The sequence below is a fragment of the Somniosus microcephalus genome, unplaced genomic scaffold (assembly GCF_052327205.1).
Source record: "Somniosus microcephalus isolate GS21.2 unplaced genomic scaffold, FLI_Smic_1.0 unresolved_chr3, whole genome shotgun sequence".
NCBI classification, from domain to species: Eukaryota; Metazoa; Chordata; class Chondrichthyes; order Squaliformes; family Somniosidae; genus Somniosus; species Somniosus microcephalus.
This window is the reverse complement of record NW_028225181.1, coordinates 22,053,043-22,069,544: the sequence shown is the minus strand read 5'-3', so window position 1 is coordinate 22,069,544 and position 16,502 is coordinate 22,053,043. Positions and strand designations below refer to the sequence as shown.

Genomic DNA, 16,502 nt, shown 5'->3' with positions numbered 1-16,502 from the left:
GCCCTGGGAGTGTTTGATGGGACAGTGTAGAGGGAGCTTTACTCTGTATCTAACCCGTGCTGTACCTGCCGTGGGAGTGTTTGATGGGACAGTGTAGAGGGAGCTTTACTCTGTATCTAACCCGTGCTGTACCTGTCCTGGGAGTGTTTGATGGGGCAGTGTAGAGGGAGCTTTACTCTGTATCTAACCCGTGCTGTACCTGCCCTGGGAGTGTTTGATGGGACAGTGTAGAGGGAGCTTTACCCTGTATCTAACCCATGCTGTACCTGCCCTGGGAGTGTTTGATGGGACAGTGTAGAGGGAGCTTTACTCTGTATCTAACCCGTGCTGTACCTGCCCTGGGAGTGTTTGATGGGACAGTGTAGAGGGAGCTTTACTCTGTATCTAACCCGTGCTGTACCTGCCCTGAGAGTGTTTGATGGGACAGTGTAGCGGGAGCTTTACTCTGCATCTAACCTGTGCTGTACCTGCCCTGGGAGTGTTTGATGGGACAGTGTAGAGGGAGCTTTACTCTGTATCTAACCCGTGCTGTACCTGCCCTGGGAGTGTTTGATTGGACAGTGTAGAGGGAGCTTTACTCTGTATCTAACCCGTGCTGTACCTGCCCTGGGAGTGTTTGATGGGACAGTGTAGAGAGAGCTTTACTCTGTCTCCAACCCAAGCTGTACCTGCCCTGGGAGTGTTTGATGGGACAGTGTAGAGGGAGCTTTACTCTGTATCTAACTCTGTGCTGTACCTGCCCTGGGAGTGTTTGATGGGACAGTGTAGAGGGAGCTTTACTCTGTATCTAACCCCGTGCTGTACCTGCCCTGGGAGTGTTTGATGGGACAGTGTAGAGGGAGCTTTACTCTGTATCTAACCCGTGCTGTACCTGCCCTGGGAGTGTTTGATGGGACAGTGTAGAGGGAGCTTTACTCTGTATCTAACCTGTGCTGTACCTGTTCTGGGAGTGTTTGATGGGACAGTGTAGAGGGAGCTTTACTCTGTATCTAACCCATGCTGTACCTGCCCTGGGAGTGTTTGATGGGACAGTGTAGAGGGAGCTTTACTTTGTATCTAACCCGTGCTGTACCTGCCCTGGGAGTGTTTGATGGGACAGTGTAGAGGGAGCTTTACTCTGTATCTAACCCGTGCTGTACCTGCCCTGGGAGTGTTTGATGGGACAGTGCAGAGAGAGCTTTACTCTGGATCTACCCCGTGCTGTACCTGCCCTGGGAGTGTTTGATGGGACAGTGTAGAGGGAGCTTTACTCTGTATCTAACCCGTGCTGTACCTGCCCTGGGAGTGTTTGATGGGACAGTGCAGAGAGAGCTTTACTCTGTATCTACCCCGTGCTGTACCTGCCCTGGGAGTGTTTGATGGGACAGTGTAGAGGGAGCTTTACTCTGTATCTAACCCATGCTGTACCTGCCCTGGGAGTGTTTGATGGGCAGTGTAGAGGGAGCTTTACTCTGTATCTAACCCGTGCTGTACCTGCCCTGGGAGTGTTTGATGGGACAGTGTAGAGGGAGCTTTACTCTGTATCTAACCCGTGCTGTACCTGCCCTGGGAGTGTTTGATGGGACAGTGCAGAGAGAGCTTTACTCTGTATCTAACCCGTGCTGTACCTGCCCTGGGAGTGTTTCATGGGACAGTGTAGAGGGAGCTTTACTCTGTATCTAACCCGTGTTGTACCTGCCCTGGGAGTGTTTGATGGGACAGTAGAGGGAGCTTTACTCTGTATCTAACCCGTGCTGTACCTGCCCTGGGAGTATTTGATGGGACAGTGTAGAGGGAGCTTTACTCTGTATCTAACCCGTGCTGTACCTGCCCTGGGAGTGTTTGATGGGACAGTGTAGAGGGAGCTTTACTCTGTATCTAACCCATGCTGTACCTGCCCTGGGAGTGTTTGATGGGACAGTGTAGAGGGAGCTTTACTCTGTATCTAACCCGTGCTGTACCTGCCCTGGGAGTGTTTGATGGGACAGTGTAGAGGGAGCTTTACTCTGTAACGGTGCAATGTTCCTCAGGGATATCGGGAGGCTGCGGGACATGAAGAAAGACTTTGACCGGATTAGCGAGGACCTGGAGTCGGCGCTGCTGAAGAACGGGCAGGTCTCGAGGCACCGAGCTCAGGAAGCCGAAGAGAGCAGCCACATCCTCCTCGCCACCCACAAGTGCTTCCGCCATCTCGCACTCGACTACATCCTGCAGGTACGACGGGGCACGGGAGTGCGGTATATCAGTGTTACAGTGAGGGGTGTGGGGTATATCAGTGTTACAGTGAGGGGTGTGGGGTATATCAGTGTTGCAGTGAGGGGTGTGGGGTATATCAGTGTTACAGTGAGGGGTGTGGGGTATATCAGTGTTACAGTGAGGGGTGTGGGGTATATCAGTGTTACAGTGAGGGGTGTGGGGTATATCAGTGTTACAGTGAGGGGTGTGGGGTATATCAGTGTTACAGTGAGGGGTGTGGGGTATATCAGTGTTACAGTGAGGGGTGTGGGGTATATCAGTGTTACAGTGAGGGGTGTGGGGTATATCAGTGTTACAGTGAGGGGTGTGGGGTATATCAGTGTTACAGTGAGGGGTGTGGGGTATATCAGTGTTACAGTGAGGGGTGTGGGGTACATCAGTGTTACAGTGAGGGGTGTGGGGTATATCAGTGTTACAGTGAGGGGTGTGGGGTATATGAGTGTTACAGTGAGGGGTGTGGGGTATACCAGTGTGTTACAGTGAGGGGTGTGGGGTATATCAGTGTTACAGTGAGGGGTGTGGGGTATATCAGTGTTACAGTGAGGGGTGTGGGGTATATCAGCGTGTTACAGTGAGGGTGTGTGGTATATCAGTGTTACAGTGAGGTGTGTGGGGTATATCAGAGTGTTACAGTGAGGGGTGTGGGGTATTTCAGTGTTACAGTGAGGGGTGTGGGGTATATCAGTGTTACAGTGAGGGGTGTGGGGTATATCAGTGTGTTACAGTGAGGGGTGTGGGGTATATCAGTGTTACAGTGAGGGGTGTGGGGTATATCAGTGTTACAGCGAGGGGTGTGGGGTATATCAGAGTGTTACAGTGAGGGGTGTGGGGTATATCAGAGTGTTACAGTGAGGGGTGTGGGGTATATCAGAGTGTTACGGCGAGGGGTGTGGGGTATATCAGTGTTACAGTGAGGGGTGTGGGGTATATCAGTGTTACAGTGAGGGGTGTGGTGTATATCAGCGTGTTACAGTGTGGGGTATATCAGACTGTTAAAGTGAGGGATGTGGGGTATATCAGTGTTACAGTGAGGGGTGTGGGGTATATCAGTGTTACAGTGAGGGGTGTGGGGTATATCAGACTGTTACAGTGAGGGGTGTGGGGTATATCAGAGTGTTACAGTGAGGGGTGTGGGGTATATCAGAGTGTTACAGTGAGGGGTGTGGGGAATATCAGAGTGTTACAGTGAGGGGTGTGGGGTATATCAGAGTGTTACAGTGAGGGGTGTGGGGTATATCAGAGTGTTACAGTGAGGGGTGTGGGGTATATCAGAGTGTTACTGTGAGGGATGTGGGGTATATCGGAGTGTTACAGTGAGGGGTGTGGGGTATATCAGTGTGTTACAGTGAGGGGTGTGGGGTATATCAGTGTTACAGTGAGGGGTGTGGGGTATATCAGTGTGTTACAGTGAGGGGTGTGGGGTATATCAGTGTTACAGTGAGGGGTGTGGGGTATATCAGTGTGTTACAGTGAGGGGTGTGGGGTATATCAGTGTGTTACAGTGAGGGGTGTGGGGTATCTCAGTGTTACAGTGAGGGGTGTGGGGTATCTCAGTGTTACAGTGAGGGGTGTGGGGTATATCAGAGTGTTACAGTGAGGGGTGTGGGGTATATCAGAGTGTTACAGTGAGGGGTGTGAGGTATATCAGAGTGTTACAGTGAGGGGTGTGGGGTATATCAGTGTGTTACAGTGAGGGGTGTGGGGTACATCAGTGTGTTACAGTGAGGGGTGTGGGGTATATCAGTGTGTTACAGTGAGGGGTGTGGGGTACATCAGTGTGTTACAGTGAGGGGTGTGGGGTATATCAGAGTGTTACAGTGAGGGGTGTGGGGTATATCAGAGTGTTACAGTGAGGGGTGTGGGGTATATCAGAGTGTTACAGTGAGGGGTGTGGGGTATATCAGAGTGTTACAGTGAGGGGTGTGGGGTATATCAGAGTGTTACAGTGAGGGGTGTGGGGTATATCAGAGTGTTACAGTGAGGGGTGTGGGGTATATCAGAGTGTTACAGTGAGGGGTGTGGGGTATATCAGAGTGTTACAGTGAGGGGTGTGGGGTATATCAGATGGGGTATATCAGAGTGTTACAGTGAGGGGTGTGGGATATATCAGAGTGTTACAGTGAGGGGTGTGGGGTATATCAGTGTTACAGTGAGGGGTGTGGGGTATATCAGTGTGTTACAGTGAGGGTGTGGGGTATATCAGAGTGTTACAGTGAGGGTTGTGGGGTATATCAGAGTGTTACAGTGAGGGGTGTGGGGTATATCAGTGTTACAGTGAGGGGTGGGGTATATCAGTGTTACAGTGAGGGGTGTGGGGTATATCAGTGTTACAGTGAGGGGTGTGGGGTATATCAGTGTTACAGTGAGGGGTGTGGGGTATATCAGTGTTACAGTGAGGGGTGAGGAGTATATCAGTGTTACAGTGAGGGGTGTGGGGTATATCAGTGTTACAGTGAGGAGTGTGGGGTATATCAGTGTTACAGTGAGGGGTGTGGGGTATATCAGAGTGTTACAGTGAGGGGTGTGGGGTATATCAGTGTTACCGTGAGGGGTGTGGGGTATATCAGTGTTGCAGTGAGGGCGTGTGGTGTATATCAGTGTTACAGTGAGGGGTGTGGGGTATATCAGTGTGTTACAGTGAGGGGTGTGGGGTATATCAGTGTTACAGTGAGGGGTGTGGGGTATATGAGAGTGTTACAGTGAGGGGTGTGGGGTATATCAGTGTTACAGTGAGGGGTGTGGGGTATATCAGTGTGTTACAGTGAGGGGTGTGGGGTATATGAGAGTGTTACAGTGAGGGGTGTGGGGTATATCAGAGTGTTACAGTGAGGGGTGTGGGGTATATCAGAGTGTTACAGTGAGGGGTGTGGGGTATATCAGAGTGTTACAGTGAGGGGTGTGGGGTATATCAGAGTGTTACAGTGAGGGGTGTGGGGTATATCAGAGTGTTACAGTGAGGGGTGTGGGGTATATCAGAGTGTTACAGTGAGGGGTGTGGGGTATATCAGAGTGTTACAGTGAGGGGTGTGGGGTATATCAGAGTGTTACAGTGAGGGGTGTGGGGTATATCAGAGTGTTACAGTGAGGGGTGTGGGGTATATCAGTGTTACAGTGAGGGGTGTGGGGTATATCAGTGTGTTACAGTGAGGGTGTGGGGTATATCAGAGTGTTACAGTGAGGGGTGTGGGGTATATCAGAGTGTTACAGTGAGGGGTGTGGGATATATCAGAGTGTTACAGTGAGGGGTGTGGGGTATATCAGTGTTCCAGTGAGGGGTGTGGGGTATATCAGTGTGTTACAGTGAGGGTGTGGGGTATATCAGAGTGTTACAGTGAGGGGTGTGGGGTATATCAGAGTGTTACAGTGAGGGGTGTGGGGTATATCAGTGTTACAGTGAGGGGTGGGGTATATCAGTGTTACAGTGAGGGGTGTGGGGTATATCAGTGTTACAGTGAGGGGTGTGGGGTATATCAGTGTTACAGTGAGGGGTGTGGGGTATATCAGTGTTACAGTGAGGGGTGAGGAGTATATCAGTGTTACAGTGAGGGGTGTGGGGTATATCAGTGTTACAGTGAGGAGTGTGGGGTATATCAGTGTTACAGTGAGGGGTGTGGGGTATATCAGAGTGTTACAGTGAGGGGTGTGGGGTATATCAGTGTTACCGTGAGGGGTGTGGGGTATATCAGTGTTGCAGTGAGGGCGTGTGGTGTATATCAGTGTTACAGTGAGGGGTGTGGGGTATATCAGTGTGTTACAGTGAGGGGTGTGGGGTATATGAGAGTGTTACAGTGAGGGGTGTGGGGTATATCAGTGTTACAGTGAGGGGTGTGGGGTATATCAGTGTGTTACAGTGAGGGGTGTGGGGTATATGAGAGTGTTACAGTGAGGGGTGTGGGGTATATCAGAGTGTTACAGTGAGGGCTGTGGGATATATCAGTGTTACAGTGAGGGGTGTGGGGTATGTCAGTGTGTTACAGTGAGGGTGTGGGGTATATCAGTGTGTTACAGTGAGGGGTGTGGGGTATATCAGAGTGTTACAGTGAGGGGTGTGGGGTATATCAGTGTGTTACAGTGAGGGGTGTGGGGTATATCAGGGTGTTACAGTGAGGGGTGTGGGGTATCTCAGTGTTACAGTGAGGGGTGTGGTGTATATCAGAGTGTTACAGTGAGGGGTGTGGGGTATATCAGAGTGTTACAGTGAGGGGTGTGGGGTATATCAGAGTGTTACAGTGAGGGGTGTGGTGTATATCAGCGTGTTACAGTGTGGGGTATATCAGACTGTTAAAGTGAGGGGTGTGGGGTATATCAGTGTTACAGTGAGGGGTGTGGGGTATATCAGTGTTACAGTGAGGGGTGTGGGGTATATCAGTGTGTTACAGTGAGGGGTGTGGGGTATATCAGTGTTACAGTGAGGGGTGTGCGGTATATCAGTGTTACAGTGAGGGGTGTGGGGTATATCAGAGTGTTACAGTGAGGGGTGTGGGGTATATCAGAGTGTTACAGTGAGGGGTGTGGGGTATATCAGAGTGTTACTGTGAGGGATGTGGGGTATATCGGAGTGTTACAGTGAGGGGTGTGGGGTATATCAGTGTGTTACAGTGAGGGGTGTGGGGTATATCAGTGTTACAGTGAGGGGTGTGGGGTATATCGGGGTGTTACAGTGAGGGGTGTGGGGTATATCAGTGTTACAGTGAGGGGTGTGGTGTTTTTCAGAGTGTTACAGTGAGGGGTGTGGGGTATATCAGTGTTACAGTGAGGGGTGTGGGGTATATCAGTGTTACAGTGAGGGGTGTGGGGTATCTCAGTGTTACAGTGAGGGGTGTGGTGTTTTTCAGAGTGTTACAGTGAGGGGTGTGGGGTATATCAGTGTGTTACAGTGAGGGGTGTGGGGTATATCAGAGTGTTACAGTGAGGGGTGTGGGGTATATCAGAGTGGTCCAGTGAGGGGTGTGAGGTATATCAGAGTGTTACAGTGAGGGGTGTGGGGTATATCAGTGTGTTACAGTGAGGGGTGTGGGGTATATCAGTGTGTTACAGTGAGGGGTGTGAGGTATATCAGAGTGGTCCAGTGAGGGGTGTGAGGTATATCAGAGTGTTACAGTGAGGGGCGTGGGGTATATCAGAGTGTTACAGTGAGGCGTGTGGGGTATATCAGTGTTACAATGAGGGGCGTGGGGTATATCAGAGTGTTACAGTGAGGGGTGTGGGGTATATCAGAGTGTTACAGTGAGGGGTGTGGGGTATATTAATGTGTTACAGTGAGGGGTGTGGGGTATATCAGAGTGTTACAGTGAGGGGTGTGGGGTATATCAATGTGTTACAGTGAGGGGTGTGGGGTATATCAGAGTGTTACAGTGAGGGGTGTGGGGTATATCAGAGTGTTACAGTGAGGGGTGTGGGGTATATCAGTGTGTTACAGTGAGGGGTGTGGGGTATATCAGAGTGTTACAGTGAGGGGTGTGGGGTATATCAGTGTGTTACAGTGAGGGGTGTGGGGTATATCAGTGTTACAGTGAGGGGGTGTGGGGTATATCAGTGTTACAGTGAGGGGGTGTGAGGTATATCAGTGTTACAGTGAGGGGTGTGGGGTATATCAGTGTTACAGTGAGGGGTGTGGGGTATATCAGTGTTACCGTGAGGGGTGTGGGGTATATCAGTGTTACAGTGAGGGGTGTGGGGTATATCAGTGTGTTACAGTGAGGGGTGTGGGGTATATGAGAGTGTTACAGTGAGGGGTGTGGGGTATATCAGAGTGTTACAGTGAGGGGTGTGGAGTATATCAGTGTGTTACAGTGAGGGGTGTGGGGTATATCAGTGTGTTACAGTGAGGGGTGTGGGGTATATCAGAGTGTTACAGTGAGGGGTGTGGAGTATATCAGTGTGTTACAGTGAGGGGTGTGGGGTATATCAGAGTGTTACAGTGAGGGGTGTGGGGTATATCAGACTGTTACAGTGAGGGGTGTGGGGTATATCAGAGTGTTACAGTGATGGGTGTGGGGTATATCAGTGTTACAGTGAGGGGTGTGGGGTATATCAGTGTGTTACAGTGAGGGGTGTGGGGTATATCAGACTGTTACAGTGAGGGGTGTGGGGTATATCAGAGTGTTACAGTGAGGGGTGTGGGGTATATCAGTGTTACAGTGAGGGGTGTGAGGTATATCAGTGTGTTACAGTGAGGGGTGTGGTGTATATCAGAGTGTTACAGTGAAGGGTGTGGAGTATATCAGTGTGTTACAGTGAGGGTGTGGTGTATATCAGTGTGTTACAGTGAGGGGTGTGGGGTATATCAGAGTGTTACAGTGAGGGGTGTGGGGTATATCAGAGTGTTACAGTGAGTGGTGTGGGGTATATCAGTGTTACGGTGAGGTGTGTGGGGTATATCAGTGTTACAGTGAGGGGTGTGGAGTATATCAGCGTGTTACAGTGAGGGGTGTGTGGTATATCAGAGTGTTACAGTGAGGGCTGTGGGGTATATCAGTGTTACAGTGAGGGGTGTGGGGTATATCAGTGTGTTACAGTGAGGGGTGTGAGGTATATCAGAGTGTTACAGTGAGGGGTGTGGGGGATATCAGAGTGTTACAGTGAGGGGTGTGGGATATAGCAGTGTGTTACAGTGAGGGGTGTGAGGTATATCAGAGTGTTACAGTGAGGGGTGTGGGGGATATCAGAGTGTTACAGTGAGGGGTGTGGGATATAGCAGTGTGTTACAGTGAGGGGTGTGAGGTATATCAGAGTGTTACAGTGAGGGGTGGGGTATATCAGTGTGTTACAGTGAGGGGTGGGGTATATCAGAGTGTTACAGTGAGGGGTGTGGGATATAGCAGTGCGTTACAGTGTGGGGTGTGGGGTACATCAGTGTGTTACAGTGAGGGTTGTGGGGTATATCAGAGTGTTACAGTGAGGGGTGTGGGGTATATCAGAGTGTTACAGTGAGGGGTGTGGGATATAGCAGTGTGTTACAGTGTGGGGTGTGGGGTACATCAGTGTGTTACAGTGAGGGGTGTGGGATATAGCAGTGTGTTACAGTGAGGGGTGTGAGGTATATCAGAGTGTTACAGTGAGGGGTGTGGGGTATATCAGTGTTAATGTGTGGGGTGTGGGGTATATCAGAGTGTTACAGTGAGCGGTATATCAGAGTGTTACAGTGAGGGGTGTGGGGTATATCAGTGTGTTACAGTGAGGGGTGTGGGGTATATCAGTGTGTTACAGTGAGAGGTGTGAGGTATATCAGAGTGTTACAGTGAGGGGTGTGGGGTATATCAGTGTTAATGTGTGGGGTGTGGGGTATATCAGAGTGTTACAGTGAGCGGTATATCAGAGTGTTACAGTGAGGGGTGTGGGGTATATCAGAGTGTTACAGTGAGGGGTGTGGGGTATATCAGTGTTAATGTGTGGGGTGTGGGGTATATCAGAGTGTTACAGTGAGGGGTGTGGGGTATCTCAGTGTTACAGTGAGGGGTGTGGGGTATCTCAGTGTTACAGTGAGGGGTGTGGGGTATATCAGGGTGTTACAGTGAGGGGTGTGGGGTATCTCAGTGTTACAGTGAGGGGTGTGGTGTATATCAGAGTGTTACAGTGAGGGGTGTGGGGTATATCAGTGTTACAGTGAGGGGTGTGGGGTATATCAGTGTTACAGTGAGGGGTGTGGGGTATATCAGTGTGTTACAGTGAGGGGTGTGGGGTATATCAGTGTGTTACAGTGAGGGGTGTGGGGTATATCAGAGTGTTACAGTGAGGGGTGTGGGGTATATCAGTGTGTTACAGTGAGGGGTGTGGGGTATATCAGTGTTACAGTGAGGGGTGTGGGGTATATCAGTGTTACAGTGAGGGGTGTGGGGTATATCAGTGTTACAGTGAGGGGCGTGGGGTATATGAGAGTGTTACAGTGAGGGGTGTGGGGTATATCAGTGTTACAGTGAGGGGTGTGGGGTATATCAGAGTGTTACAGTGAGGGGTGTGGGGTATATCAGAGTGTTACAGTGAGGGGTGTGGGGTATATCAGAGTTACAGTGAGGGGTGTGGGGTATATCAGAGTGTTACAGTGAGGAGTGTGGGGTATATCAGAGTGTTACAGTGAGGGGAGTGGGGTATATCAGAGTGTTACAGTGAGGGGTGTGGGGTATATCAGAGTGTTACAGTGAGGGGTGTGGGGTATATCAGAGTTACAGTGAGGGGTGTGGGGTATATCAGAGTGTTACAGTGAGGAGTGTGGGGTATATCAGAGTGTTACAGTGAGGGGAGTGGGGTATATCCGTGTGTGAAGTGGGGTCTGGATGGAAGTGGTGCTTTGATGTTAGATCTCAAATCTCACAACTCTGTAAAACTATCCGAATTTAATTTTTTTCAGATGAATGCTTTTGAGATGATGCAAAAATTCAAAATCATAAACACGGTAAGAGAGTGACAGTTGTAACGAAAGATCTTTCATTGCTACAGCCCTTATCTCGACCCTACGAGGCCCCCAGGGCTTTACACCCAATGAAGGACTTTGGAAGTGGAGTCGCTGTTGTAATGTAGGACGTGCGGCAGCCATTTTGTGCACAGCAAGCTCCCACAACCAGCAATGTGATAATGACCAGATCATCTGTTTTAGTGATGTTGCATGAGGGAGAAATGTTGGCCCCAGGACCCCAGGGAGAGAACGCCCCTGCTCTTCGAAATAGTGGCCGTGGGATCTTTTACATCCACCGGACACGGCAGACAGAGCCTCGGTTTAATGTCTCAGCCTAAAGACAGCATCTCCGATAGTGCAGCGCTCCCTCAGTACTGTCCCTCCGATAATGCAGCGCTCCCTCAGTACTGCCCCTTCCGACAGTGCAGCGCTCCCTCAGTACTGCCCCTCCGACAGTGCAGCGCTCCCTCAGTACTGCCCCTCCGACAGTGCAGCACTCCCTCAGTACTGACCCGACAGTGCAGCACTCCCTCAGTACTGACCCTCCGACAGTGCAGCACTCCCTCAGTACTGACCCTCCGACAGTGCAGCACTCCCTCAGTACTGCCCCTCCGACAGTGCAGCACTCCCTCAGTACTGACCCTCCGACAGTGCAGCACTCCCTCAGTACTGCCCCTCCGACAGTGCAGCACTCCCTCAGTACTGACCCTCCGACAGTGCAGCGCTCCCTCAGTACTGCCCCTTCCGACAGTGCAGCACTCCCTCAGTACTGACCCTCCGACAGTGCAGCGCTCCCTCAGTACTGCCCCTTCCGACAGTGCAGCACTCCCTCAGTACTGACCCTCCGACAGTGCAGCACTCCCTCAGAACTGCCCCTTCCGACAGTGCAGCACTCCCTCAGTACTGACCCTCCGACAGTGCAGCACTCCCTCAGAACTGACCCTCCGACAGTGCAGCACTCCCTCAGTACTGATACTCCGATAGTGCAGCGCTCCCTCAGTACTGCCTCTCCGACAGTGCAGCACTCCCTCAGTACTGACCCTCCGATAGTGCAGCACTCCCTCAGAACTGCCTCTCCGACAGTGCAGCGCTCCCTCAGTACTGACCCTCCGACAGTGCAGCACTCCCTCAGTACTGATACTCCGATAGTGCAGCGCTCCCTCAGTACTGCCTCTCCGACAGTGCAGCGCTCCCTCAGTACTGACCCTCCGATAGTGCAGCACTCCCTCAGAACTGCCTCTCCGACAGTGCAGCGCTCCCTCAGTACTGACCCTCCGACAGTGCAGCGCTCCCTCAGTACTGCCCCTCCGACAGTGCAGCGCTCCCTCAGTACTGCCCCTCCGACAGTGCAGCGCTCCCTCAGTACTGCCTCTCCGACAGTGCAGCACTCCCTCAGTACTGACCCTCCGATAGTGCAGCACTCCCTCAGAACTGCCTCTCCGACAGTGCAGCGCTCCCTCAGTACTGACCCTCCGACAGTGCAGCACTCCCTCAGAACTGCCTCTCCGACAGTGCAGCGCTCCCTCAGAACTGCCTCTCCGACAGTGCAGCGCTCCCTCAGTACTGACCCTCCGACAGTGCAGCGCTCCCTCAGTACTGACCCTCCGACAGTGCAGCGCTCCCTCAGTACTGCCCCTTCCGACAGTGCAGCACTCCCTCAGTACTGCCTCTCCGACAGTGCAGCACTCCCTCAGAACTGCCTCTCCGACAGTGCAGCGCTCCCTCAGTACTGACCCTCCGACAGTGCAGCGCTCCCTCAGTACTGACCCTCCGACAGTGCAGCGCTCCCTCAGTACTGCCCCTTCCGACAGTGCAGCACTCCCTCAGTACTGCCTCTCCGACAGTGCAGCACTCCCTCAGTACTGACCCTCCGACAGTGCAGCGCTCCCTCAGTACTGACCCTCCGACAGTGCAGCGCTCTCTCAGTACTGACCCTTCCGACAGTGCAGCACTCCCTCAGAACTGCCTCTCCGACAGTGCAGCACTCCCTCAGTACTGACCCTTCCGACAGTGCAGCACTCCCTCAGAACTGCCTCTCCGACAGTGCAGCGCTCCCTCAGAACTGCCTCTCCGACAGTGCAGCGCTCCCTCAGTACTGACCCTCCGACAGTGCAGCGCTCCCTCAGTACTGCCCCTCCGACAGTGCAGCGCTCCCTCAGTACTGACCCTCCGACAGTGCAGCGCTCCCTCAGTACTGCCCCTCCGACAGTGCAGCGCTCCCTCAGAACTGCCTCTCCGACAGTGCAGCGCTCCCTCAGTACTGACCCTCCGACAGTGCAGCGCTCCCTCAGTACTGCCCCTCCGACAGTGCAGCGCTCCCTCAGAACTGCCTCTCCGACAGTGCAGCGCTCCCTCAGTACTGCCCCTCCGACAGTGCAGCGCTCTCTCAGTACTGCCCCTCCGACAGTGCAGCGCTCCCTCAGTACTGCCCCTCCGACAGTGCAGCGCTCTCTCAGTACTGCACCTCCGACAGTGCAGTGCTCCCTCAGTACTGCCCCTCCGACAGTGCAGCGCTCCCTCAGTACTGCACCTTCGACAGTGCAGCACTCTCTCAGTACTGCCCCTCCGACAGTGCAGCGCTCCCTCAGTACTGCCCCTCCGACAGTGCAGCGCTCCCTCAGTACTGCACCTTCGACAGTGCAGCGCTCTCTCAGTACTGCACCTCCGACAGTGCAGCGCGCTCTCAGTACTGCACCTCCGACAGTGCAGCGCTCCCTCAGTACTGCCCCTCCGACAGTGCAGCGCTCTCTCAGTACTGCCCCTCCGACAGTGCAGTGCTCCCTCAGTACTGCCCCTCCGACAGTGCAGTGCTCCCTCAGTACTGCCCCTCCGACAGTGCAGCTCTCCCTTAGTACTGCCCCTCCGACAGTGCAGCGCTCCCTCAGTACTGCCCCTCCGACAGTGCAGCGCTCCCTCAGTATTGCCCCTCCGACAGTGCAGCGCTCTCTCAGTACTGCACCTCCGACAGTGCAGCGCTCCCTTAGTACTGCCCCTCCGACATTGCAGCGCTCCCTCAGTACTGCCCCTCCGATAGTGCAGCGCTCCCTCAGTACTGCCCCTCCGACAGTGCAGCGCTCATTCAGTAATGCCCATCCGACAGTGCAGCGCTCCCTCAGTACTGCCCCTCCGACAGTGCAGCGCTCCCTCAGTACTGCCCCTCCGATAGTGCAGCGCTCCCTCAGTACTGCCCCTCCGACAGTGCAGCGCTCATTCAGTAATGCCCATCCGACAGTGCAGCGCTCCCTCAGTAATGCCCCTCCGACAATGCAGTGCTCCCTCAGTATGCCCCTCCGACAGTGCAGCGCTCCCTCAGTAATGCCCCTCCGACAGTGCAGCGCTCCCTCAGTATTCCCCTCCGACAGTGCAGCGCTCCCTCAGTAATGCCCTTACGACAGTGCAGCGCTCCCTCAGTACTGCCCCTCCGACAGTGCAGCGCTCCCTCAGTACTGCCCCTCCGACAGTGCAGCGCTCCCTCAGTAATGCCCTTCCGACAGTGCAGCGCTCCCTCAGTACTGTACCTCTGACGGTGCAGCACTCCCTCAGTACTGTCCCTCCGACAGTGCAAAGTTAGAGCACATGGGATTGGGGGTAAGGTACTGACTTGGAGAGAGAACTGGTTGGCAGACAGGAAGCAAAGAGTTGGAATAAACGGGTCTTTTTCCGAGTGGCTGGCAGTGACTAGTGGGGTACCGCAGGGATCGGTGCTAGGATCCCAGCTATTCACAATATATATCGATGATCTAGACGAGGGAACTAGATGTAATATCTCCAAGTTTGCAGACGACACAAAGCTGGGTGGGCGTGTGTGCTGTGAGGAGGATGCCGAGAAACTCCAGTATGATTTGGACAGGTTGGGTGATTGGGCAGATGCATGGCAGATGCAGTATAATGTGGATAAATGCGAGGTTATCCACTTTGGTGGCAGATTATTATCTGAACGGCAATAGATTGGGAAAAGGGGAAGTGCAACAAGATCTGGGTGTTCTTGTGCACCAGTCGCTGAAGGTAAGCATGCAGGTGCAGCAGGCGGTTAAGAAGGCAAATGGTATGTTGGCCTTCGTAGTGAGAGGATTTGAGTACAGGAACAAGGATGTCTTGCTGCAGTTGTACAGGGCCTTGGTGAGACCACATCTTGAGTATTGTGTGCAGTTTTGGTCGCCTTATCTGAGGAAGGATGTTCTTGCCATGGAGGGAGTGCAGCGAAGATTCACCAGACTGATACCTGGGATGGCAGGAATGACGTATGAAGAGAGATTGGGTCGATTAGGCTTATACTCGCTGGAGTTTAGAAGAATGAGAGGGGATCTCATTGAAACTTCTAAAATTCTAACAGGACTGGACAGACTAGATGCAGGAAGGATGTTCCCGATGGTCGGGGAGTCCAGAACCAGGGGTCACAATCTAAGGATAAGGGGTAAGCCATTTAGGACAGGAATGAGGAGGAATTTCTTCACCCAGAGAGTGGTGAACCTGTGGAATTCTCTACCACAGAGGGCGGTGGAGGCCAATTCATTAAATATATTCAAGAAGGAGTTAGATATATTTCTTAAGGCTAAAGGGATCAAGGGATATGGGGAGAAGGCAGGGACAGGGTACTGAATTTGGATGATCAGCCATGATCTCATTAAGTGGCGGAACAGGCTTGAGGGGCTGAATGGCCTACTCCTGCTCCTATCTTCTATGTTTCTATGTAAGTGCGGCACTCCATCAGTATTGTCCCTCCGGCAGTGCAGCACTCCCTCAGTACTGCCCCTCCGACAGTGCAGCGCTCCCTCAGTACTGCCCCTCCGACAGTGCAGCGCTCCCTCAGTACTGCCCCTCCGACAGTGCCGCGCTCCATCAGTATTGTCCCTCCGGCAGTGCAGTGCTCCCTCAGTACTGCCCCTCCGACAGTGCAGCACTCCCTCAGTACTGCCCCTCCGACAGTGCAGCGCTCCCTCAGTACTGCCCCTCCGACAGTGCAGCACTCCCTCAGTACTGCCCCTCCGACAGTGCAGCACTCCCTCAGTACTGCACCTCCGACAGTACAGCGTTCCCTCAGTACTGCCCCTCCGACAGTGCAGCGCTCCCTCAGTACTGTCCCTCCGGCAGTGCAGCGCTCCCTCAGTACTGTCCCTCCGACAGTGCACCACTCCCTCAGTACTGCACCTCCGACAGTGCAGCGCCCCCTCAGTACTGCCCCTCCGACAGTGCAGCGCTCCCTCAGTACTGCTCCTCCGACAGTGCAGCGCTCCCTCAGTACTGCCCCTCCGACAGTGCAGCGCTCCCTCAGAACTGCCCCTCCGACAGTGCAGCACTCCCTCAGAACTGCCCCTCCGACAGTGCAGCGCTCCCTCAGTACTGCCCCTCCGACAGTGCAGCGCTCCCTCAGAACTGCCCCTCCGACAGTGCAGCACTCCCTCAGAACTGCCCCTCCGACAGTGCAGCGCTCCCTCAGTACTGCCCCTCCGACAGTGCAGCACTCCCTCAGTACTGCCCCTCCGACAGTGCAGCGCTCCCTCAGTACTGCCCCTCCGACAGTGCAGCGCTCCCTCAGTACTGTCGCTCCAGCAGTGCAGCGCTCCCTCCGTACTGCCCCTCCGACAATGCAGCGTTCCCTCAGTACTGCCCCTCCGACAGTGCAGCGCTCCCTCCGTACTGTCCCTCCGGCGGTGCAGCGCTCCCTCAGTACTGTCCCTCCGACAGTGCAGCACTCCCTCAGTACTGCACCTCCGACAGTGCAGCACTCCCTCAGTACTGCCCCTCCGACAGTGCAGCGCTCCCTCAGTACTGTCCCTCCGGCAGTGCAGCGCTCCCTCAGTACTGTCCCTCCGACAGCGCAGCCCTCCCTCAGTACTGCCCCTCCGACAGTGCAGCGCTCCCTCAGTACTGCCCC

The 16,502-nt window shown here is 53.5% G+C and overlaps 1 protein-coding gene across 2 annotated transcripts in view; it reads left to right on the top strand.

Moving 5' to 3' along the window:
• Positions 1-1,992: 1,992 nt before the first annotated feature.
• Positions 1,993-16,502, top strand: part of LOC147091302 (arf-GAP with coiled-coil, ANK repeat and PH domain-containing protein 2-like) — a 100,376-nt gene continuing 85,866 nt past the window's right edge. For both annotated transcript variants that reach the window (XM_085976724.1, XM_085976725.1), the window contains exons 1-2: positions 1,993-2,193; positions 10,583-10,627. In XM_085976724.1, coding sequence (XP_085832850.1) covers positions 1,999-2,193; positions 10,583-10,627 — 240 coding nt within the window. In that variant the 5' untranslated portion in view covers positions 1,993-1,998. The remainder of the gene's footprint in view (positions 2,194-10,582; positions 10,628-16,502) is intronic.